Raw genomic sequence first — 20485 nt, 5'->3', positions numbered from 1 at the left:
CAATATAAATTTTTATTTATTAAAGAAATATTTTCCATAAAAATAAATTTTTGAGCAATTAAGATTCCAACATTTCCAACTAAATTAGTACCTATATTTCAATTCTAATAACATATTGTATTTCCATCAAAATAGTTTCTATAAATTATGTTTCAGACTTTCGACATATTATACTCGTATTTCAAATGAATTACGATTCCTAAGTAATATAAATGTATGAATCAATAAAAATAAAATTCTATTATTATATGTTTTAAAATAAATAATCATAATTTTTAACAAAATCACGGTTTAAAGCGAATTATTTTATAACTTTTTATTTTTTGTTTTTGTTTTTAGTGTTTTTACACACACGTATTTAATAAAACAAAATTGAAAATAACCAGTAACCACCTTGTTATAACCATGGTTTGAAATGTACACAAGATAACCGAACGATTTGTGATAAATTGATATGCTTATCATCATAATATTATACAATGATATATACCGCATAGTTAGAACACGTGCTAAAATTTGAATAGAGTTTTATCTTTTTGTTTTCATGAATTTTGTAAATAAGTCCAATTATATTTATCATTCAATTGTGTTGACGATTATTAAAAATTGACGATCATGTCTACTAAGTTAAAAGAAATGTAAGTTAATATATTTTAGGTTTCAAGATATCTATAATCCAGACACACTCGTCATTTATTACATGACATTGTTTTACATGACTGAATTTTTCAGTTTAGTGTTCCTTAAATCTATATTGTTCATTTATAAAAAATAATATAAAGTTAATAGTTAATTATTTATAATATGCTAAATGGTTTAGTGTTTAGAACAGTTTTCTAAAACTAGATTATTAAATATGATTTTAGTAACTGTATTAAATAATTTTTACAACGATCATTCTATTATTACTTTTTAAATTTTTATATTATTTAATTTAAGTCTATATTACTGTATAATTATTTTTTTTTTTTTATTGCTCTATAAGATTTGAACAGTAAATAGTAATTACTTATTTGAATTTGTTCGTCACATTTCGTGATACATTAGTCTTTATTACCTATAGATAATAGATAATAATAGTACTTCAGTAATCGATTATCAATATTATATTTTTAAAAAAATAATAATAAAATAATAGGCATATAAATTCCCAATTTCACAAAATAAAGCCTCATCTTACATAAAATAATCTGCCTCTATTCTAACAAATTTGTGCAAATAGAATAAGTTCGGAGTCATATCCAAATAAACTTATATTAGCTGCATACAATTTATTAAATTATAATATTATATAAATACAGTGTTATATTATATATGTATATTTTTTGTTTTATTATAGATTTAAACCTGAATATGTACAAAAAGAATTTTTTACTGGAGGTCATATTGAAGTAATTTGTATTTTCATTTTAATTATATAATATCATTTTTTAATAAAATAGTCTTAGATAATAGTATATCTTATCAATATTTATTATATTTAGAATGTTATTTTTGTGTTCATCTAAAATTATAAGTTAAATACATTATTATTTTCATTTCAAAACTTAAATATTTTGAAAATAGTAAATAAAACTTAAAATAGTTTTTATAAAACAAAATATTATCTATACATTTATCAGTTATAAATGTTTTAATAAATGTTTGCCTGTATTGAAAATACTAGCGCATAAATAAAAATATATTTGATTATATTCTTTAGTGGACACCAGATGGTCATAATTTATTATGTCAATGTGGACCTCGAGTATCAATACTAAATATTGAAACAACCACATTAGCTGGTACTATACCCAAACGTACTGAATCTGTTAAAACTGGTGATGAAGAAGATGAAGAAGATGAATGCACTGATTCTGTAATTACATTTACTTTAGATCCAACTGGTAAAAATCTAATAACTTCTCACAAGAGTGGTTTATTATGCACATGGGATTTAAATGGTAAAAAAAAATATTTTTAATTATGCATTTAGTGAAATGTTTAATATATGTAATTTTAGAAAGAAAATTAACCAAATCTTGGCGTCATCTTCATAAAGGCCCTGTTGTAAAATTATCAATTACTAGTGATCAAATCATTGCTTCTGGAGGAACTGACTCTATTATTAGATTATGGCAATCAGAAAAAGCTCACTGTTTATATGCATTGCATGGAGCACAAGGTATTATAAGTGCCATGAAGTTTTTGCAGCTACCAAATTCAGAATATTGGCTTTTTGCTGCTGATTTACAGTGTGAAATACATGTATGGAGTTGTGATGATGGGAAGCATTTATTTAAATTACAAGGACATTTTAGTACTGTAACAGAATTAGTATTCTACAAAAAACAATATCTTATAAGGTAATAATATCAGGCTGTAATTAATTTTTAATTTCTAATTTTTATATTATTTATTGTTTACTAAAAAGTTGTGGCAGAGACAAAGTTGTTATCTTATGGGACTTAGAATCAAAATTACAGTTAAAAATGGTAGCATTATATGACTGTTTAGAAACAATGGTAGTTTTACCTGAAGAGGGTTTTTATCTTCAAGATTTAAACGATGAATTAAAAAATACTCATGTCATTCCGAGCGGTATATGTGTAGCTGTTGGAGGAGAAAATGGTTGCTACATCTCTTTATTATATAAATTATAGTATGCTAATTACTAATAATATTTAATATTCAGGTGAATTACATGTATGGGATGTAAAAAATAATGTACCCATTTCTAAAAAATGTAATGCTGATAGTCAATCTATAAAATCTACTAAAAGTATAACAAATATGATTTTTAATGAAACTCGGTCTACATTAGCAATTTGTTATGTTGATAACACAATTACATTACAAAGTCTTGGACCTCAACATTCTAAATTAACGGTTTGTTAATTAAAGTATTAATAAATTAAAAACTAATATTTTTTTTTTTTTTTTAGTTAATTGGTTCAAATGATGAAATTCTTGATGTTGCACTTTTGGGTAATGAATGCAGTCGTAGTCTAGCTGTTGCTATTAATAGCTGTGATATTTACATATTTCCATGGCATAAAAAAAAAATTGAAAGTGATGAAAATTGTGAAATAGATAAAGTTGAACTGGGAGTTTGTTGTAAACGACTAAAGGGCCATACAGATACAGTGTTATGTTTAGCTTCTTATAAAAACTTTCTGATATCTAGCAGTAAAGTAAGACATTTATTAATAATCTTTTAGATGTTATTGTTATATACAACTTATGTTTAGGATCACAGCATTAGAGTATGGCTATATTGTAATGTAAGCAGAACGGCTGATTGTGTTGCTATTGGAACCCGACATACAGGCGCAATAAACACAGTAGCTATTTCTAAATCTTTAGATTTTATTGTCTCCGCCAGTACAGATACTACATTAAAACTTTGGAAACTTCCAAAAATATTCAAAAGTGGTATAAATCTATAGAGAAATAATAAATAATAATTTTATTAATAAATAAATATATTAATAATGCTCTAATAATAACTTTTAAAAGATGAGCAACATATTTTGAGTGTCAAATTAACTGAAGTTGGACATGAAAAAGATATAAATAGTATTTGCATAGCACCTAATTATCAAACAATTGCAACTGGCTCTCAGGACAAATTAATTAAAGTAACTGCCAATTTGTTTCTAAATAGCTATTAAAAAATGTTAATTAATATTTAATATATATTGTTGTGTGGGTAGATATGGTCTACAAGTGATTTGTCAGTTCTTGGAATATGCAGAGGCCATAAGAGAGGCGTGTGGTGTGTACGATTTTCTCCTATAGATCAAGTACTGTTATCATCATCGGCAGATACTACTTTAAAAATATGGTCTATGGCTGATTATTCTTGTCTTAAAGTAAAAAGAAAAAAATATATATTTAAATTTAAAAATTAATACATTTTGTTATATTTTAGACATTAGAGAGTCATGATTCATCAGTATTAAAGGGTGGTTTCTTAAATCATGGTACTCAAGTAGCTAGTTGTGGAGGTGATGGGCTAGTTAAAATTTGGTGTCTAAAAACTAGTGAATGTATTGCTACGCTTGACAAACATTCATCTAAAGTGTGGGCCTTATTAAGTAAGAAAAAATATTTTTTCGTTTATTATCATGGTATTTATTCATTTTTTTTTTTCATATTGTTTTATTTTAATTTTTAAATATAATATTTTAAATAAAAAAAAAATTAAAATTGCATTCGTTAAACTGTAATACTAATTTTAATTATACATGTGAATCACAGTATTTTCAATTTGAAAACGTTGAAGAGTTAAAATATCTACTTCTAATTATTAACTGTAGACTTAAATAGAATAGTCAAAAATCATATTAAAAATATGTATTAAACAATTCAAATGAAATAATTATTTATCTTTGGTACAATCAATTTACTCTTACAGTATTATTTATTTAAGAAGGTACTTTTAATAATAATTTATCTAAACTTATTGTTACTATTATTTAATTGCATTATCAAATATTTATTAAATCTCTATTCTAAATAACACCCTAATTTATATAAAAAAAAAATTTGAATATGAATCAGCTAAAAGTTAATTTGCTCTAGTTAAACTTTATCAATACAAACATTAAGTTCTTTTTTTATGTTATGACTTATGAACATAATACAAGGTATAAATAAAATGTTAACATTTTTTTTTTTTGCCAAACTATAATAGAATATTTAGCTAAAAAAGTATTTTATTTAACATTTTCAGTAGATATTGAACATTATATTAATATGTTTAAAGTTATAATTCAAACATTCTGATTTATTTAATATTTAATTTATTTGTAGTTTTAATACAATATATGTTAATTTTATTGCAATATTATTTCATAATAAAATTTCAGTTAATATTAGTTTATTCCTGTATGTTGATATTTAATTGATATTTGATAAAGACCTTCATCACAAGCTAAGCTTTTAGGGAGTGCTTCAATATTAGTATACGTTTATTTATATTATAAAATATATCTAGTGCCATCTATTGTTTTTACTGTAATAAAGTTAATTATTAATTTTTTAATAAAATGTTTATTATTATCATTTTGTTTTAAGTTGTGGAAGATGGTTCAATTATGATAACTGGAGGCTCTGATTCGAGATTAGTAGTTTGGCATGATCGTACTGAAGAAGTGAGAATCGCTGAAGCAGCTGCTAACCAAACTAAAGCATTACAAGACCAACAATTACAAAACTTGTTACAAAATGAACAATTGTTACCTGCACTTAAAATGTCCATCACATTAGAAAGGCCAAACACAGCACTTAAAATAATACAAAGTTTGTTTACAACAAATGACTATCATTTATTTTATTAATTAATACTAAACTATCCTATTTTTGTAGCTTTATCTAAACAAGGTCAAGGACAAGATTTAAAAATGGTCTTTGAGAATATTAATCAAGAACACAAAGAAAAACTTTTGAATTATGTAGTTGATTGGAATAGCAATGGAAAATATTGTCTTGCAGCACAAGTATTTAACAACAAATTTTTTGTCAAACATTTAACATTTATTATATAATTAAAAATGTGTTTTAGCTTGTTTTAAATATTCTGCTGGAAGATATCATGATGGGAAAATTAACTATTAACCAAGAAAAATTACAAGGATTAATGGCATACAGTGAACGACACTTTAGACGACTAACTACACTATTGACAAATTTACAACTTTTGCGTTATACAACAAATTGTATGGCACCTCATTCGTCTAATCAATAATAATGTAATAAATTAATTATCTAACTGTACATTATACTTTAAAATTATATAGCTCATGATAATTTTTTAATATTTGTCTTCTTAAAATCCTAGAGTAGACTTAAAACTTAAAAATTGGTAATAGAACCATTAGAACCAACTTGTGAGTTAAAGAACTACCTCATTTGCCAAAATTGGTGTTATAATATTGTTCATGTTTTGTCCTTAAAACATGTCTTTTAATTCCTTCCAGTTCTTCTGTGTCATTAAGAAAAATATATCGTTAATTTCTGACTTTAAATTCACTAAAGTTGAGGTGGGTATTTACCAATTACCAAAAACATTAAATTTGTTACCTGAAACCATTCCCAATATTGAAAATAAAAGCAAATTATCTGTTCCAAAACATGATAAAACACAAAATGTATAAATTTATTAAAACAATATCAGAATATTGTAAAACCAAATATATCCTCAACATCATCCGAAGTGTTTTGTATACCAACCGCCTAGCTGACTCAACTAAAACTTGTGTCTCTCTCAGAGGTGGTTACAAATTTGATCACATTACTTGTTCACGCCAATATGGCAAGTTATTCTTTTCTCTATGTTTTATTGTTTTGTGTAATAATCGCTAGTGGTGTTATCATGCGTTACTGCAGTGCGATCATTGAACTCTATATGATAACTGGAATGCTCACCAAGCAGTGTTGCCCGAAAGAGGATGTTAGAATGAGATAGCACATACTAATGGTGTTACTATCTTTGTCTTGCACATGGCGCTAATGTCTTAATTTCATATTTTACCGCGATATTATTTTAGTTTGGTTCTTAAAATGTAGTTGCACCTCATTATTTTTTTTAACTTCCACAAAATATTTTTTATTAATTTAATAAAATATAAATAATTAAATGATAAATAAATAGTTTATTAGTTTATAATTATAATTTAAAATAATATAACAAGTATTGAAACATGTTTTTTTGTAGACTTCTGCATTTTTTTGTCATATAAAGGAAGTAATAGGAAATTTTAAGTTGGGAATAAATTAAGTTGTAAATTGAAAGTTAGAAGGTTTTAGTTCATAACTCAAGCATATGAAATAACAACTGCATTTTTAGTAAAATAATATTTATTAAAATATAAACATAGTATTTATAATATTAATCATAATTGAAATAAAAGTGTACTTACGCTATTTACCTGGAGCTATATCTACTACTTACTTTAGATTGTACTTACTACTTTCCTAACTTAAGCTTAATATTGTAGATTTATAATTTAGGAAATATTAGTACTGGAAATATCCAGAAAAACTTCTCGTTGCAGAATTCTCCTTTCTTTAATTTTTGGAGTTAAATGATTTGGGAAATCAAATACAGTTGGTACAGCAGATTTTATTAACATTTTTTTCCCACTTACAACTGCTGAATAGAAGTCAGTTTCATTGAAATGTAAACTACATAAAGTTGTATTGGAACTAGGTTTAAAATCTTTCCTTCGAACAGCATGCACCCATTTTTGAAGCCTCTCTTTATCTTTAAGAGGGAACCTTAAATATTAAAATAATAGATGTAAATCTGTTTAAAAATATCAATGAGTAAAATCAATAACACCATATAATAACTTAATACTAACTTGTGAAATGACAAGTCTTTTCTAACATCACTAGAGCTAGCACAATTAAAGGCACTACAAAAATTCACCATTTTAAGTCTTAACTGCACAGTAGGTACACACTATTTTAATTATTTTTAAAACTTTGAGAACGCAGAAGGCAGAACAAAAGTCAAAACGTTAAACGAACAACGAATTTAAAATGTATTGGTAATCAATTCATATAACTATGTGTGATAAAAAAAGATAGCAACACCATTCTTATCTGCTGTCTTTTTCTAACACGCTATCTCGGTTATGTTTACATTGGTCTTATGACTGGTGAGCATTCCAGTTATCATATAGAGTTCAATGAGTGCGATCGGCGACAGCCTAGCTATCGTGTACGATTGCCCAGTGCGTGTGTGACGCCATCATCGTATCTATTCAAGTTCTCTCTCGTTTATTTCTATGTTTTCTTCGGCTTTTGTGCCGCCCTGTATATTGGTTAACCTTTTCACGTTGTTCTACAGGCTACACTATATTCTATGTTTCAAGCGTTATGTTCAACGGCTATTTCGGACATTTCGTCGTTCTGTTCTTTTTCTGCCTGTCGCCGAGCAACTTGGTTTCTAGTTTTACTGCGTTTTCTATCGGTTTTGTACGTTGTTCGGCAGCCGCTGTAACCACGTTTTTGTTGATTTTTCAAATGTTGGTCCTGCTACTACTCAAGTAGGTATCGTTAGCGCAATTCTTATTGCCTTGCATTTATATAGTTTCCTCTAGTTTTAAGTCTTCGTTTTCAATAGCTGGTTCAGTGCTCACGTCGTATTTTCTGTTGTTGTTTGTTTTAAGCCATGTAGCGCCGGAAATTTTGTTTTTTGGCCTTTCTTCGTTGTGATATATCTAAGTGGTCGTACGTGTGCGGGTTGTTTTATTTATATTATCTGTTACACGCCCCCGGCACGGTCACGTTGGATGAAATCCACCACTAGGTATATCACGTGTGTGAGTATGGTGACCATAATTGTGTTTTTTTAAGGCCAACGGGCCTCTATATGTATGTACATTTATTATTATAAATTACATTTCAAATTATACTATCTGTAGCTTGTATTATTAAATTATTAGTGATTACTAATTAGTAATATATCATATTTTTTAATAACATTAAATTAATGCGGAGTACGATAGAAATTTGTTTCATTACTCAAAGAATTCAAATTTATCAATTTAATTTTGCATATTTTTGCATATTTGTTCGATTTTTACTTGTTTAATCATATTTCTACATTCATCTTACTTTTAGTGCATATGTGTAGTTTTTTTGTATTATATTATTAACGGACTCGGTAAGACTAATATTAATAGATCAACCTTTCCCGCGGCTATAGGTCTATCGCCCATATAGTATTTGCGTCAATCGGGAATAGTCGATTTTCAGATTAACAAAAAACTCAACAGAAGTTTGCAAACATCGTTTTTAATTTTAATAATAATAATGAATTTTATTTTATTTTTTAAATTACCTATTAATAATTTATTACTTTAAATTTTTAATAAATAAAAAAATTTATTGATGCATATTTTTAATAAATTCTACGCATATTTTTATACTTTATAGTGCATAATTGCATGCATATTTAAAAATTTTTTAAAGCATAAACATCCGCTCCTTATTTATTACCAATAATCAATATTCCTAACGTGCATTATATTGCATATCTCCAGGCCGTTAAGGCATAAAATCCAATCGCAGGAGAAGGTCGAACGCGAGCCAACATTACTATTATACATATTTAGATCCATGTTATTCACACCCCTTCACCAAATTAAGACTTTATAACGGTCCATAAATATCTACCGAATTCGTCTAAATACCTAAATTAAAACTTATTTTTAATCGGACAACATGCAGATCCAATAGCTACAGATGCAAAATTTGAAACCTCACATAAAAAGTTACATGAGTTCTAATAAAATCTGAAAATAGCCATGTAAAATCAGACATACGAATATTTTGAAAATGTACATTTTTATTAAGCTTGCAATTCTAGAATGTCTGATTAATGTTAGTTGATTTACAAAGCTCTATGTAGCAGCATCTGAAAATAGCATGATATAATCTGATAAATTGTTGATATTATTACCTACCCTACTTTTATCATTGATTAAAATAAACAAATATTGCATATTATAATATTATATTTATATACTTTATATATATTTGATTAATAGCTTTATTGTCCCATCAATAATAACATACTTGACGAACTTGGCGTGTTCGTGTAAATATTTATAATAATAAAAGTGGTGAATTTTCTGTCCATTGGAAATAGTGCTGACCGTAGTTCACTACATATCTGATGATGACTCCGATTGTAAACCAAGAGAAGTACTTGAAGTATTTCCAATGATTGTTGGTCCCAGCGACTACGATCCTCCAGGTTGACGAATTATCCTTATTTTCTATGAACATATTTGTAGTTTTCATGTTTTTTCTTAGAAACTTGTCCAATTTCTTGACAATGTGTTTTAATGGGACTTCAAGATTCAGTGTTTTTTCTAAAAATAAAAAGCAGAATGGATTTGATTCATTATTCAAACACATCTTCCGATGTTATGCCGCATTCAAAAGCTGTATTATTTTTATTCCAACTCTTGCATTAGTATATTATTATAAATTTTTAATATGTAAGCATATAGATACTATCCATGTATGACTCTAAGCTTACTTGTATTGTTTTGTGGCACTGTTTGCACAGCAACGTCTGTCTTATTGGATGGCATATAGCTGGTAATGTTCTCTTCACGGATACATTGTTGCTCCAGCCGTGTAGGTTCTGGAGTCAAGGGAACTAATAACCTCGTTTTAGTCACCTCAAACACACTACGACGTGGCACCTATATTTTAAATTGTACCTATATCTATAAATTATAACTGGAAATACCTACAACGGTAGTACTTATCTATCCAAGTAAAAGTTTTTAAAATAATAAATTATACATACGATATTACCTAATAGCTGCAAAAAAATTTAAAACTATCATCATTCAAACCTAACTTATTATAGTTAAGACTTCATTCATAATAAATAACATATTTATAATAGATAGACGGTAGACCGACCATATAGACCAAGGACGGTCAAACTTTTTTCAGCCGCGATCTACTAAAAATATACTTCACCTTTGAGGATCGACTTCGATAAAAAAGTTTTTATTATTATTAAGTTACTATACCACCATAATTAATTTTCGTGAGCGCAGCCTAAAAATAAATTCTAGCACGATCGACTTAAAAATCGTTTGCGATCGACTGTTTGGCCGCCCCCGATATAGACTATAGTAGTATACAAAATGATTTTTTTTATCGGGAAACACTCATTATTTCTAAATTTATTAACGCTTTTTAAAATATTTTTTACATAATTTATAACCAAAATAAAACAATTTTTTTTAATTTTTAACTTTTTTGAATGAACATGTTTTGGTAAGTCGAATAGTAGACCAACATTTTTCAGGGTATCTCCGTAACACTCCACTCTACGTTAATATTAATATTTTTTTTTTTCAAATCAATCGGAGTGAAGTATATAGGTATGTATATTTTGTTGAATTAATTAAATAGGCTAGCCGTCACTCGATATGATCGGGTATTCGGGTCAATAGTATTAAATAGGTTAAATTAGTATAAATAGATGGTAAGAAAAATGTTGAATTTTAAAACAATTCTTACTGTTGCAGCATGCATCATCGTCGGCACTTTTTTTATTTGTTTCTCATTGACATTCATTCTGCTTTCCTTCTTTATTATAGGCCTTGTCATTTTGCGTTCCAAATTTTTCGAAAGTCTCTCGGCGCTTGCTAGCATGTTCATTAAAGACATCTTTTTGATCTAAAACAAATCATAATGTATAAATCATTAATAGAAAAAATAAATAATACATCAATACATGATAATATTTGATAGATTATAATAGGTAACAAATAGTTTCACAACAGTTTTTTAATTTTTTCAACTACGCAAGCTTACAGACGATTGCACATAAATTGTGTGCGAGTATTTTACAGCAGGTTGCAACCAATTTGTCCGTCTAATTTTTATATTATGCAATATCTTACTTTTTTCAAACTTAGAATTCATGATTGTCAGACACCAGCTAATAATGTTTAACTGATATGGACTTATGGTTAAAAATCCTACTCGCTGTTATGATTTTTAATCTTATCGATTTTTTGTAATTTCACGGTGTCGCGCTGTATATAATGTATATATGGTTAAATTACTTTAAATTTATTAAAAAAATATCTGAATATTGTTTTATTTCACTGGTTGCCTTGTAGAAAATAGTTAAGTTATAATCGGTAACATTGTAATTTGCAAAGAGCAATCATTACCTACTTTATCTGTTAAATTTCTTACCTCAGGTGCAGCGAGTCCATCGTTTTTTATTGACGTTTTCTGCAACTGCTGCTTTTGAAATTGCTGTTTACGCTTGTTTCTATAAAAATATAATATTTAATTAAACAAGAAATCCTACAAATTACGAAGAAAATACATTCGTGTCTATTTCATCGTGTGCATGCAACGTTATAAACTCATAATTTATACCTAGTTTATAAATAATACTAATACTAATCAGACTTACTTAAACCCAACATTTATATCCACGGCCAAACGGTTCGTCTCCGATGTGGAACTTCCTCGATCGTCCATCCGACTTTTACCGGTATGTTGCTTCTGATAATTAATTTTTGAACGTGCAAACATATCTACTTGTTCAATTAGTTTAAAAAAGAAACAAACACAAAAGTTATAGATTTATTATGCGCAGCCAATTGGATTATATATTGTACAAATAATAATAAATAATAATTATTATTATTATTGTTGTTGCGGGACAACTGGATATTATATATTATGCATAATATTTTTGGCCATAATATTATCGACCTATCGTTTAAATATTTGATGCAATATTTTAATGTTTTTATTAATAATTGAATGTGGTTTAAAATCGATAAATAACATTTTTTAAGAAAAAAAATTAAAAGCATTTATTTCTTGTTCCTCTTGTTCCTCATTTAGATTTTGAGCGAAGCAATAATGAGTGAATTGATTTTACAATGCAATGTGTACGTTTTTATTTTGTGTGTATCATTATACCTTTAGGCACATTAAAAACGCATAGATATTTCAACTTTTGAGGTGAGGAGGGTTAAAAATAAAACTTTTCTGTTCCTTAATCATTTGGAAAAACAATTTTGTTCGATTATTATAATTTCTTTAAAATCGTAAAAAGTGATAATATTCATACTTAAAATTTGAAAATTGCATAAAATCCGGCTACCCCGCCCACCATATTGCTCACTCACCACCCAACCAATTTTGATTTCATCGTGATATTAATCAATATTCAATTCAACATGTTATCAAATAATATTATACAGATATTTAATGTCCATGCACATACCTATAGTTATAAATTGTAAATTAAAATAGGTATATACCTGCATATTTTTAAATAAGGTATTAGACAATTTATCTATCATGAATTTATTGAGCGTTATAGCGACTCACGTTTATCATATGACGCTGTATGTTGATACATTTAATGCAAGCATAACAACTAACAAGTAACAACAACGATAATACTATAATCCCATCCCATAAAATTTTATTACTTTAAGAAAATTAATTGTTTATTTACTATGTTATGTATTGAAGCATTAAAACGAATAAAGCTACTTCATAATATTACGGTAGATGGTAGGTATATGGTTATATCTTCAATGCAGGCACTTTTTTATGTTGTACACATTTTATATTTTAATTCTAAGTTCAAACTAGATAGTTATATCTGAAAATCTAATCTATACTTACTTTATCAAATGACATAATTGTTTTGTTTCGATTTTTGAACCATTCATTACGTTTTAGTGTATGATATTTTAATCATCGCATGACACCAAGTTTTTTATTTTGTAATGATTTATATAATCGATACTATATGATAAAAAATACAACTTTTTTTGTTAACAATTTTAATTTTATTAATTTTTTTTAACAAATATTTTTTGAAGAAATTCAAAATGAATACAAATAAATAAATATATAATAAATATACATGCATTTACACCAATAAATATTGGTCATTGAAAGAAACACAAATATAAAATGTAGCTCTAGTGCTCAGACCTCGCGCCGCGAGTGGCCGGAAACCGTGCTTGTGGATGGCTTACCGCCGGGCACCATTTGTGTTCTTTCTCGTATGCTCACATCCTTATGTCGCCGTCGTCCTGTCCGATGTCTTTGGTCAAGGGGGGTGAGAGTTGGGGGACTACGGACGCTAGTCACATCGGATGCAACACGCACACCGAAAAACTCGCTTAACGCGCCTCCAAGCCGCTGCCAATCGCCCACGACGAGGGGCGGGTTTCGGCATGGTGGCACCCGGTTCTACCAAGCCGACCAGCTCCCCAAACAAATTCTGTACCTCCGTTTCCTTGGTCGGCTCCACGTCCTTCGCGATCATAACGTCACCCTTCGGTCCGCCACCGGAAATGACGGCAGTCATTCCTCGATCGAGAGTAGGTGTCTCGACCGACTGCGCAATAACTTCCGACGACGACGCTTCGAAAGGATTGAAAATCTCCTTGGCGACAATACAGAATTGTTTATTACTAGCTACTAGCCAGCAACTTATACAGGGGTGGCCTGGGCGATAGCCCAGGGCGGCAATTTTTGTCTAAATACCCATAGGCGGCATTTTAGCTATAAATTTCGCAATTTTATAATTGTATTAATATTATTAGTATATTAATTATATCTATGTGTTATGTAAAGACTATTTTATACTTTAATTTTATGTTTATGACGAAAATATTATGACTATGAAAATAAATGTTTTTAGATAAACCAATATTATTGCATAATTTGTATCATATGATTATTTAATTGTTTTATTTATTTAGTTTTAATAGGGCGGCAAAATAGCTCGCGCCGGCTCTGAACTTATACGTTCATTGAACTATTCGGCTTTTGGACCCGTTTAGCCGTTTATTTTTCCAAAGTCCATTATTGTTAATTATTCAATATTAAATATTAAAAATATATAATAATGTTTTAACGAAAAATTCGACTTTTGTACTGTATCCGTTTTATAATTTTAGGTAATTCTTTTTTTGAAATTTAATATTGTATTTTTTTCGATTCAATTCCATCAAATTTTCATGTACAGACACATTTTTCCAATTAACACAGTTTTTATTCAATTATTTTATATTTTATACAATGACCCCCAATTACACAGATTATTATTATTAGCATATTGTTTTGTAATTTTATATAATTTAAATATTAAAATGCTATGTATAATACGTATACAATTATATTATTACCCATGCGGTCCTGATCAAAACCATTTTTCTTTACATATTAAAATTAGAGTTATTTTTTAAAATATATTATATGATGACTGACAATAACTGCAGCCAGTGCAGTCTATATAATCCATTAGAAAAAGGATAAATCGGTGTAATACATTTAAAAGCAACACCTAATATCTTAAGCTAGTAGGTGGTCGGATTAAAATATATATTATCACGGTAAGTAAACATTTATTATTATTTAAATTAATAAACATGCAATATTGCCAATACACAAAAATAAATAAAAACCGCAGAGTCTCGTTGTCTCAGCTCATTACTGCAGGTTATAGATAGGTACTTAGTTTAGGTAGGCACTACCTATCCGTTAAGCCTTAGTCATATAAGTTTAATAGATATAAAAATGTATTGTACCTATACAGCTGTTAGATTTTTGGGATTTTCACATAATATATTTGCATAAGTTTAGACTGTTTAGAGATACATAATACATTATGATATTGACTGATTCAAATTCAAATTAATATAATCCTAAATATCTGTATGCTCTGTAACTTTTGTATTGTTTATGTAGGCAGCACGCGGCATGCATACACATCAAATATATGACAATAATCATATTAACATGGGATCGAATAAGCATTTTTTAATTTAATTGATAAAAATTACACCAAGTTATATAACATAATATTACAATTTCAGAACGATGTGCCAGAATAAAAAAAATTTTGCTAAATACCTCAGCAATTAATCATTCTACAAATACATATAGATAATGCCACTTTTGTCACTGTTTTATATAGGTGTACGAATATAATGTACGTCGTGCTATTTAGAGTAGGTAGGTATATACAATATTATTTTGTCATACATATTATTTAAAATATTTATAATTAAATAAAAGTTACCGAGTGTGCATTTATTTTATTATAATTTTCTCAAGTTTATTGGTTTAGCACTTGGCGGACTATATGTTTATCAATTCAGAATTCAGATCATTGTTTTCTCCATTAAGAGGGGGGGGGGTCGTGAACATGAATGATGGAATGGGTGGAATAGCCGGATTCGCAGGATTTGCGAATATAGTAGGAACCAAAACATACTACTGAGGACTATAAGTTATTTAACCTATATAAAAAAAAAATTCTAGTGGAAAGTTAAATTCATTTTTTATGAACGTTTGAAGTTTAAATTTTTACATTACATATATTGACCAGTATAATAATTATTTTTACAATTTTTAATATTTTTTGTAATTCAAAAACAAATAATCGTAGTTACTTGAAAATTCTATCAAAAGTTTTTATCATCATTTTTACACATAGTTTAATTTTAAAAATATTTTTACTCAATTTAAGCTATTTATAGACATTTTTTTATAAATGTCAATGAAAAATGTTCGCTCGGTTAAAAAGCTTAAACATTTTATAGATATAAGATATACAAGATCTCATTTATTCTTACAATCGTAGAAAAATACTTAAAATTCTAGCTAAACATCAGATATTCAGCTTCCATTGAATCCTATACAAAATATATGTGTTTTTTTTGTAATTTCAAAAAATTAAATTATACATCTACTATTTCTTATTATATAAATCTTATGACAATTAAAACTTCTAAAAATACTATTTCTATATTAATTTTTCTGAAAATTAATTATTCGTGCTTTACAGCCTTCGCGGTTTTTACCAGTGATAATATTATACTAATACGCATGATAAATTTATTCTGTTGCCCAGTCTGATTGTATTCTCAAAGAATGTTGGTCACATTAGTGTCATATGATCATTTTTCTTCTGATAACCTTATATAAATTTTGATTTTTCTGGCATATCTTTATCAATGACTACCTAGTAGTAATACCTGCTCAAGACTAAGCTATTTACTGTTTAGTATTTAGTATTTTTCATTAAAATTTTTTTCAACATTTTTCTTTTTTTCATAAGGTATTTTGAAAAACTGAAAAATGAATATTATTCGAAGATTTTACAGTAGCAAATCGGAGGTGACTCCTAGTGGCCCATCCAATGAAACTGGTGGTGTATTACCTATGGACTTGGAAGGAAGACATAGATTTGTTAGACAACGACTTACTAACATGACAGATGAAGAAAGAGCTTTCCGTAGAAAATTCTTACATGATCAACACCTGTCTCATGACGAACCGGTTGCTGTCCCTGAAATGTACAATGAATTGTACAATCCAATTAGACGTGCATTCAGAGTCCCCATGAATTTATTTCAAGAGTTTTTGGCCCCAAAAATTGTAAGTGTACTGTACCTATACTAACCAAATAAATGAATAAAAAAATATTAAATATTTTTAATTTGTTATGTGTATGTATATACAAAATCAATTTAGTTATTTTTGAGTTGACAATATTTTTAAAATTAGATAATTGCCTAGTGGGAACAGTGCCACAGTGGGATGCTTATTAGTATACTATCTACATTTCAATAATACATGTAATTTTTGTAGTTACCATATATATATGTATGATTTTTTCATAATATGCACTTAAATAATTTGAATAAATGCATTCTAGTTCCTTCTTGTCATTTTGAACTGTTTTTATCATTACTTACGTAACTTGTTTAATCAAGAACTATGGTGCAATCAAAATTTTTTCACATTTAAAGTTATAGTTATTTAAATTTTTCTGATACATCATTTATTATGCACAAATATGTAGTGTACTGTGTTCATAAATGTACAATAAAAAACAGCATAATCTATAAATCAAATGTTGTTTTTTAATATGCTTATTTTTTAATGCTATAAAAAATAGTGCAATCAGAATTTGGTTTCAATGTGTTTAATGCTTTTGTTACAAATAATTATTAAAATATTACATTATACCCTTAATCACTAAAGGAAAGTAATAAAATTAAAGTTTAAAATAGCATATATAAACTAAATTCGTGATTAAATTAGTTTAGTTATCTGTAACATAAATTTAATTTAGAGTTTTAATTATTTACTGTATTAATCAAATTTAAATTTACAAAATTATTATGTTATTTTTTTGCTAGTATTATTAAAGTTTTAATTATAGGGTATTTGTGATTTGTATATATATAATAAACTAATAATCTATCTATTATATTGTTTTTATTATTTAGGGTGAAAGAACCGCTTTCAATGTCCGGTTTTTAACTAGCAAAATATTGATGGGAATCACTATTGTTTATGTTGGAACATATTATATTCTTTATAACACAAATGTAAGTTTTATTTAAAATTTTAGAGAAATCTGTTTTTAAGTTTTTATGGTATATACTACTAATGAGCACTATCGAATGGTTTTATATTTTCAGATAATTTAAATATTTCAATTCTTAGGAATTTAAATAAAATATTATATTATTTATTAATATTATTGTATATTTAAAAATTAAATTTATGATTTGATAATTCACTTTTAATTGAGAATAATATTGGGTATTTCCTGTTTATGTTTATTATTTTCAAATTTAAATTTTAAATTATGACTGTTTTAAAAATGTAAGTTTGTATTAGTCTATAAAAAAATTTTAAAATAGAAGTTGTAGAAAAAATAAATAATTATATATTAAAAAATAAATAAATTAAGTAACTGTTCATAAAGATATTTAAAATTTAAATCTGATGTAATCCTTTCATGAATAAATAAATTAGTATTCTTAATTCTACTAACAATTAACTGAATAAACATACTATATAATATTATATTGATTATCAAGTATGATAACAATTAACAAGTTTTAACTTATAACTTTTTTTTTATAGTTTATTTGAATAGTTATGAAATGACTATCAAACAGTTTGAATAATTCGATAGTTCCCATTATTTGAATGTACTATGTAGTATATTTGTTAACTAACATCAAAAAAATTAAATTGGTTTTTATTTTTATATATTCATTGTTTTATTAAATACTTTTTTTTTTACGACATAAAGAGACCCAGTTTTAACTTTTCTTTTACAACTCTCAGATAAGTCATATAAATTATTTAACAAAGTTAGGTTATATGTCATGTTTAAAAGTTGAACTCAGCTTAACTTTAAAAATTTGAGAGTTGATCAATACTATAATTATTATGGTAGCTAATCAATATATAGTAAAATGATCACTATACAATAGACATTAATATATTTAAAATATTTTCATAAAAAAAAAAAAAAAAAAAATGTATATAATTAATAATTATGAATATCTATAACTATTATCATAAAAATGTATGATCAAATAATAAATTCTTCTATTTTTATGTGAAGAATTGGGAGAGAAAAGCAGGATGGAGAATACATGAGTCTCGTTCTCAATGTGTGCCAGGAGACCCAGGATTTCCGAAAACTTCAGATCGGATTTTACCCAGACATTATGCCGATAGAGGATTCAGCAGTTCTCCAATATAATAAAACAATAATATTGTTTTTATTTTTCGTTGCTTATTAATTATTTGATTGAGATATAAATGTAGAAAATATATAAATAAAATATTTACATGTATTTACATAGATGTTTTATTTGTTGTACAATTATAAATAAGAAAACTAGTTTATTAGTCTACATGTTAAGAGAATTAAACTCCAGAATATTTGGTAAACCGTTTTTGTTTATTTTATAGGAATAAACCATGATTCTTCTAGCTAAAAACATTCTACTTATGTAATCCTGAAACAAATACATTTATTAATGATACAATACTTAATACATATTTATATTTTAAAACTTAAAAAAAAAAAATACTTACATCTATATTTCCATGTAAAATAAGTAAATTATATTTTCTTTTAAGATTGTCAATATTTTCATAAGAAACTCCCATATCTTTACGCTTAATAATGTTTTTTGGGTTTACTAAAATGGTTCTGCCACATAATAATGCTGGTTCTAAAGCTAATAAATTAACTTCTACCTTCAATAATAAATATATATTAGTCCTATTACTGTCATTAACAATTATTTCTTGTTAGACAATAAAATATTTACTTACATCTACTAAACAATCATTTTTACTTATGTCCAACAAAATAATTACAAGATCTGCATATACACTGGACATTGTAGACAGTGCTGATTTTACACTTTGTGCTTTGTTTATTTGAATCTTAGAAATTTGATTGTTTTCGTGATACTCAATCAATGCATCTGCTATTTGAGTACTCCAGTTGGTATTGCCAATCATCTAAATGAAACAAAAATTTTAACATTTTTATTTTATCAGTACATTCCAAAACACAATCAATATAAAAAAAAATAAATTATAATTTAAGTCTTACAAGTATGGAAAATGGATGTTTAGTCGCTGCTTTTGCACTACATTTAAAAACTTTTTGTTCATTTTTGTCTGACCACGATGAAGTACTACTTGCTGACATGATTATGTCGTTTCGAATATGAACCAATACTGACAATTTAAAATACGATGAGGTAAAGATTAATTGTAGAAAGTGGTTTTAAATTTATTTATTTTGTACTTACTTGGAAGTTCAGATTTACTAAAATAATTAATTTTATAGGTTCGAGGAATTAAATTATATCTGCATGATTAACTGTTCATATCCTAATATTAAACAATTATTTATATTTTAAAGTATTTACCAACGTCAAAAATATTGAATAAAACAATTAACTGAATTAACAATTTATTAATTTCAAATATTTGAATTTACTGTTAACAGTTTTATCACAGAATTTTGTAGTTTTATTATACAGTTTTAGCGATATCTTTAATCTTCATGCGGCAGTTAATCTGAAATCGAAATTCAAAATTTCGAAATGTTTACAGGACTATG

At 26.8% G+C, this 20485-nt stretch overlaps 5 protein-coding genes across 5 annotated transcripts; 2 read left to right on the top strand and 3 right to left on the bottom strand.

Moving 5' to 3' along the window:
- The first annotated feature begins 501 nt into the window (after nucleotides 1-501).
- Nucleotides 502-5782, top strand: LOC112598410 (transducin beta-like protein 3). Its single transcript, XM_025344854.1, has 14 exons — nucleotides 502-638; nucleotides 1340-1391; nucleotides 1703-1943; nucleotides 2003-2345; nucleotides 2414-2610; nucleotides 2675-2868; nucleotides 2925-3173; nucleotides 3231-3414; nucleotides 3499-3620; nucleotides 3696-3854; nucleotides 3914-4079; nucleotides 5062-5286; nucleotides 5353-5483; nucleotides 5549-5782. The coding sequence occupies exons 1-14, from the start codon at nucleotides 616-618 to the stop codon at nucleotides 5729-5731; spliced, it is 2469 nt and encodes an 822-aa protein (XP_025200639.1). The 5' UTR covers nucleotides 502-615; the 3' UTR covers nucleotides 5732-5782.
- A 1043-nt stretch (nucleotides 5783-6825) lies between these two features.
- On the bottom strand, nucleotides 6826-7620 carry LOC112598503 (THAP domain-containing protein 2-like). Its single transcript, XM_025344987.1, has 2 exons — nucleotides 7350-7620; nucleotides 6826-7263 (listed from the first exon to the last, which is right to left on the bottom strand). The coding sequence occupies exons 1-2, from the start codon at nucleotides 7418-7420 to the stop codon at nucleotides 6993-6995; spliced, it is 342 nt and encodes a 113-aa protein (XP_025200772.1). The 5' UTR covers nucleotides 7421-7620; the 3' UTR covers nucleotides 6826-6992.
- A 1983-nt stretch (nucleotides 7621-9603) lies between these two features.
- LOC112598587 lies at nucleotides 9604-12137 on the bottom strand. Its single transcript, XM_025345111.1, has 5 exons — nucleotides 11971-12137; nucleotides 11734-11796; nucleotides 11047-11205; nucleotides 10032-10211; nucleotides 9604-9918 (listed from the first exon to the last, which is right to left on the bottom strand). Exons 1-5 carry the CDS (start codon nucleotides 12079-12081, stop codon nucleotides 9604-9606), a joined length of 828 nt encoding a protein of 275 aa, XP_025200896.1. The 5' UTR covers nucleotides 12082-12137.
- Nucleotides 12138-16542: 4405 nt separating this feature from the next.
- On the top strand, nucleotides 16543-19170 carry LOC112598456. The gene is made up of 3 exons (XM_025344920.1): nucleotides 16543-16968; nucleotides 17826-17927; nucleotides 18962-19170. Exons 1-3 carry the CDS (start codon nucleotides 16669-16671, stop codon nucleotides 19100-19102), a joined length of 543 nt encoding a protein of 180 aa, XP_025200705.1. The 5' UTR covers nucleotides 16543-16668; the 3' UTR covers nucleotides 19103-19170.
- LOC112598455 lies at nucleotides 19166-20455 on the bottom strand. The gene is made up of 5 exons (XM_025344919.1): nucleotides 20172-20455; nucleotides 19970-20097; nucleotides 19684-19875; nucleotides 19441-19605; nucleotides 19166-19361 (listed from the first exon to the last, which is right to left on the bottom strand). Exons 2-5 carry the CDS (start codon nucleotides 20066-20068, stop codon nucleotides 19254-19256), a joined length of 564 nt encoding a protein of 187 aa, XP_025200704.1. The 5' UTR covers nucleotides 20069-20097; nucleotides 20172-20455; the 3' UTR covers nucleotides 19166-19253.
- Nucleotides 20456-20485: the final 30 nt, after the last annotated feature.

Source organism: Melanaphis sacchari, unplaced genomic scaffold (assembly GCF_002803265.2).
Source record: "Melanaphis sacchari strain LSU unplaced genomic scaffold, SCAv2.0 Contig48_pilon_pilon, whole genome shotgun sequence".
NCBI lineage: Eukaryota > Metazoa > Arthropoda > Insecta > Hemiptera > Aphididae > Melanaphis > Melanaphis sacchari.
This window is presented reverse-complemented; position numbering and strand designations above follow the sequence as displayed.

Excerpts from the sequence above, each read along its gene's own strand:
- LOC112598587 (XM_025345111.1), bottom strand. The coding sequence starts at position 12,081 with ATGTTTGCACGTTCAAAAATTAATTATCAGAAGCAACATACCGGTAAA. Across the intron at positions 11,206-11,733 it reads ATGGACTCGCTGCACCTGAG|ATCAAAAAGATGTCTTTAAT; the intron begins GTAAGAAATTTA and ends GATTTGTTTTAG. Across the intron at positions 9,919-10,031 it reads ACAATACAAGTAAGCTTAGA|ATGTGTTTGAATAATGAATC; the intron begins GTCATACATGGA and ends TAACATCGGAAG.
- LOC112598456 (XM_025344920.1), top strand. The coding sequence starts at position 16,669 with ATGAATATTATTCGAAGATTTTACAGTAGCAAATCGGAGGTGACTCCT. Across the intron at positions 16,969-17,825 it reads AGTTTTTGGCCCCAAAAATT|GGTGAAAGAACCGCTTTCAA; the intron begins GTAAGTGTACTG and ends TTTATTATTTAG. Across the intron at positions 17,928-18,961 it reads ATATTCTTTATAACACAAAT|AATTGGGAGAGAAAAGCAGG; the intron begins GTAAGTTTTATT and ends TTTTATGTGAAG.
- LOC112598455 (XM_025344919.1), bottom strand. The coding sequence starts at position 20,068 with ATGTCAGCAAGTAGTACTTCATCGTGGTCAGACAAAAATGAACAAAAA. Across the intron at positions 19,606-19,683 it reads AAAATGATTGTTTAGTAGAT|GTAGAAGTTAATTTATTAGC; the intron begins GTAAGTAAATAT and ends TTATTATTGAAG. Across the intron at positions 19,362-19,440 it reads TTTTACATGGAAATATAGAT|GATTACATAAGTAGAATGTT; the intron begins GTAAGTATTTTT and ends TATTTGTTTCAG.
- LOC112598410 (XM_025344854.1), top strand. The coding sequence starts at position 616 with ATGTCTACTAAGTTAAAAGAAAT. Across the intron at positions 2,611-2,674 it reads AGCTGTTGGAGGAGAAAATG|GTGAATTACATGTATGGGAT; the intron begins GTTGCTACATCT and ends TTTAATATTCAG. Across the intron at positions 5,484-5,548 it reads AATATTGTCTTGCAGCACAA|CTTGTTTTAAATATTCTGCT; the intron begins GTATTTAACAAC and ends AATGTGTTTTAG.
- LOC112598503 (XM_025344987.1), bottom strand. The coding sequence starts at position 7,420 with ATGGTGAATTTTTGTAGTGCCTTTAATTGTGCTAGCTCTAGTGATGTT. Across the intron at positions 7,264-7,349 it reads AAAGACTTGTCATTTCACAA|GTTCCCTCTTAAAGATAAAG; the intron begins GTTAGTATTAAG and ends TTAATATTTAAG.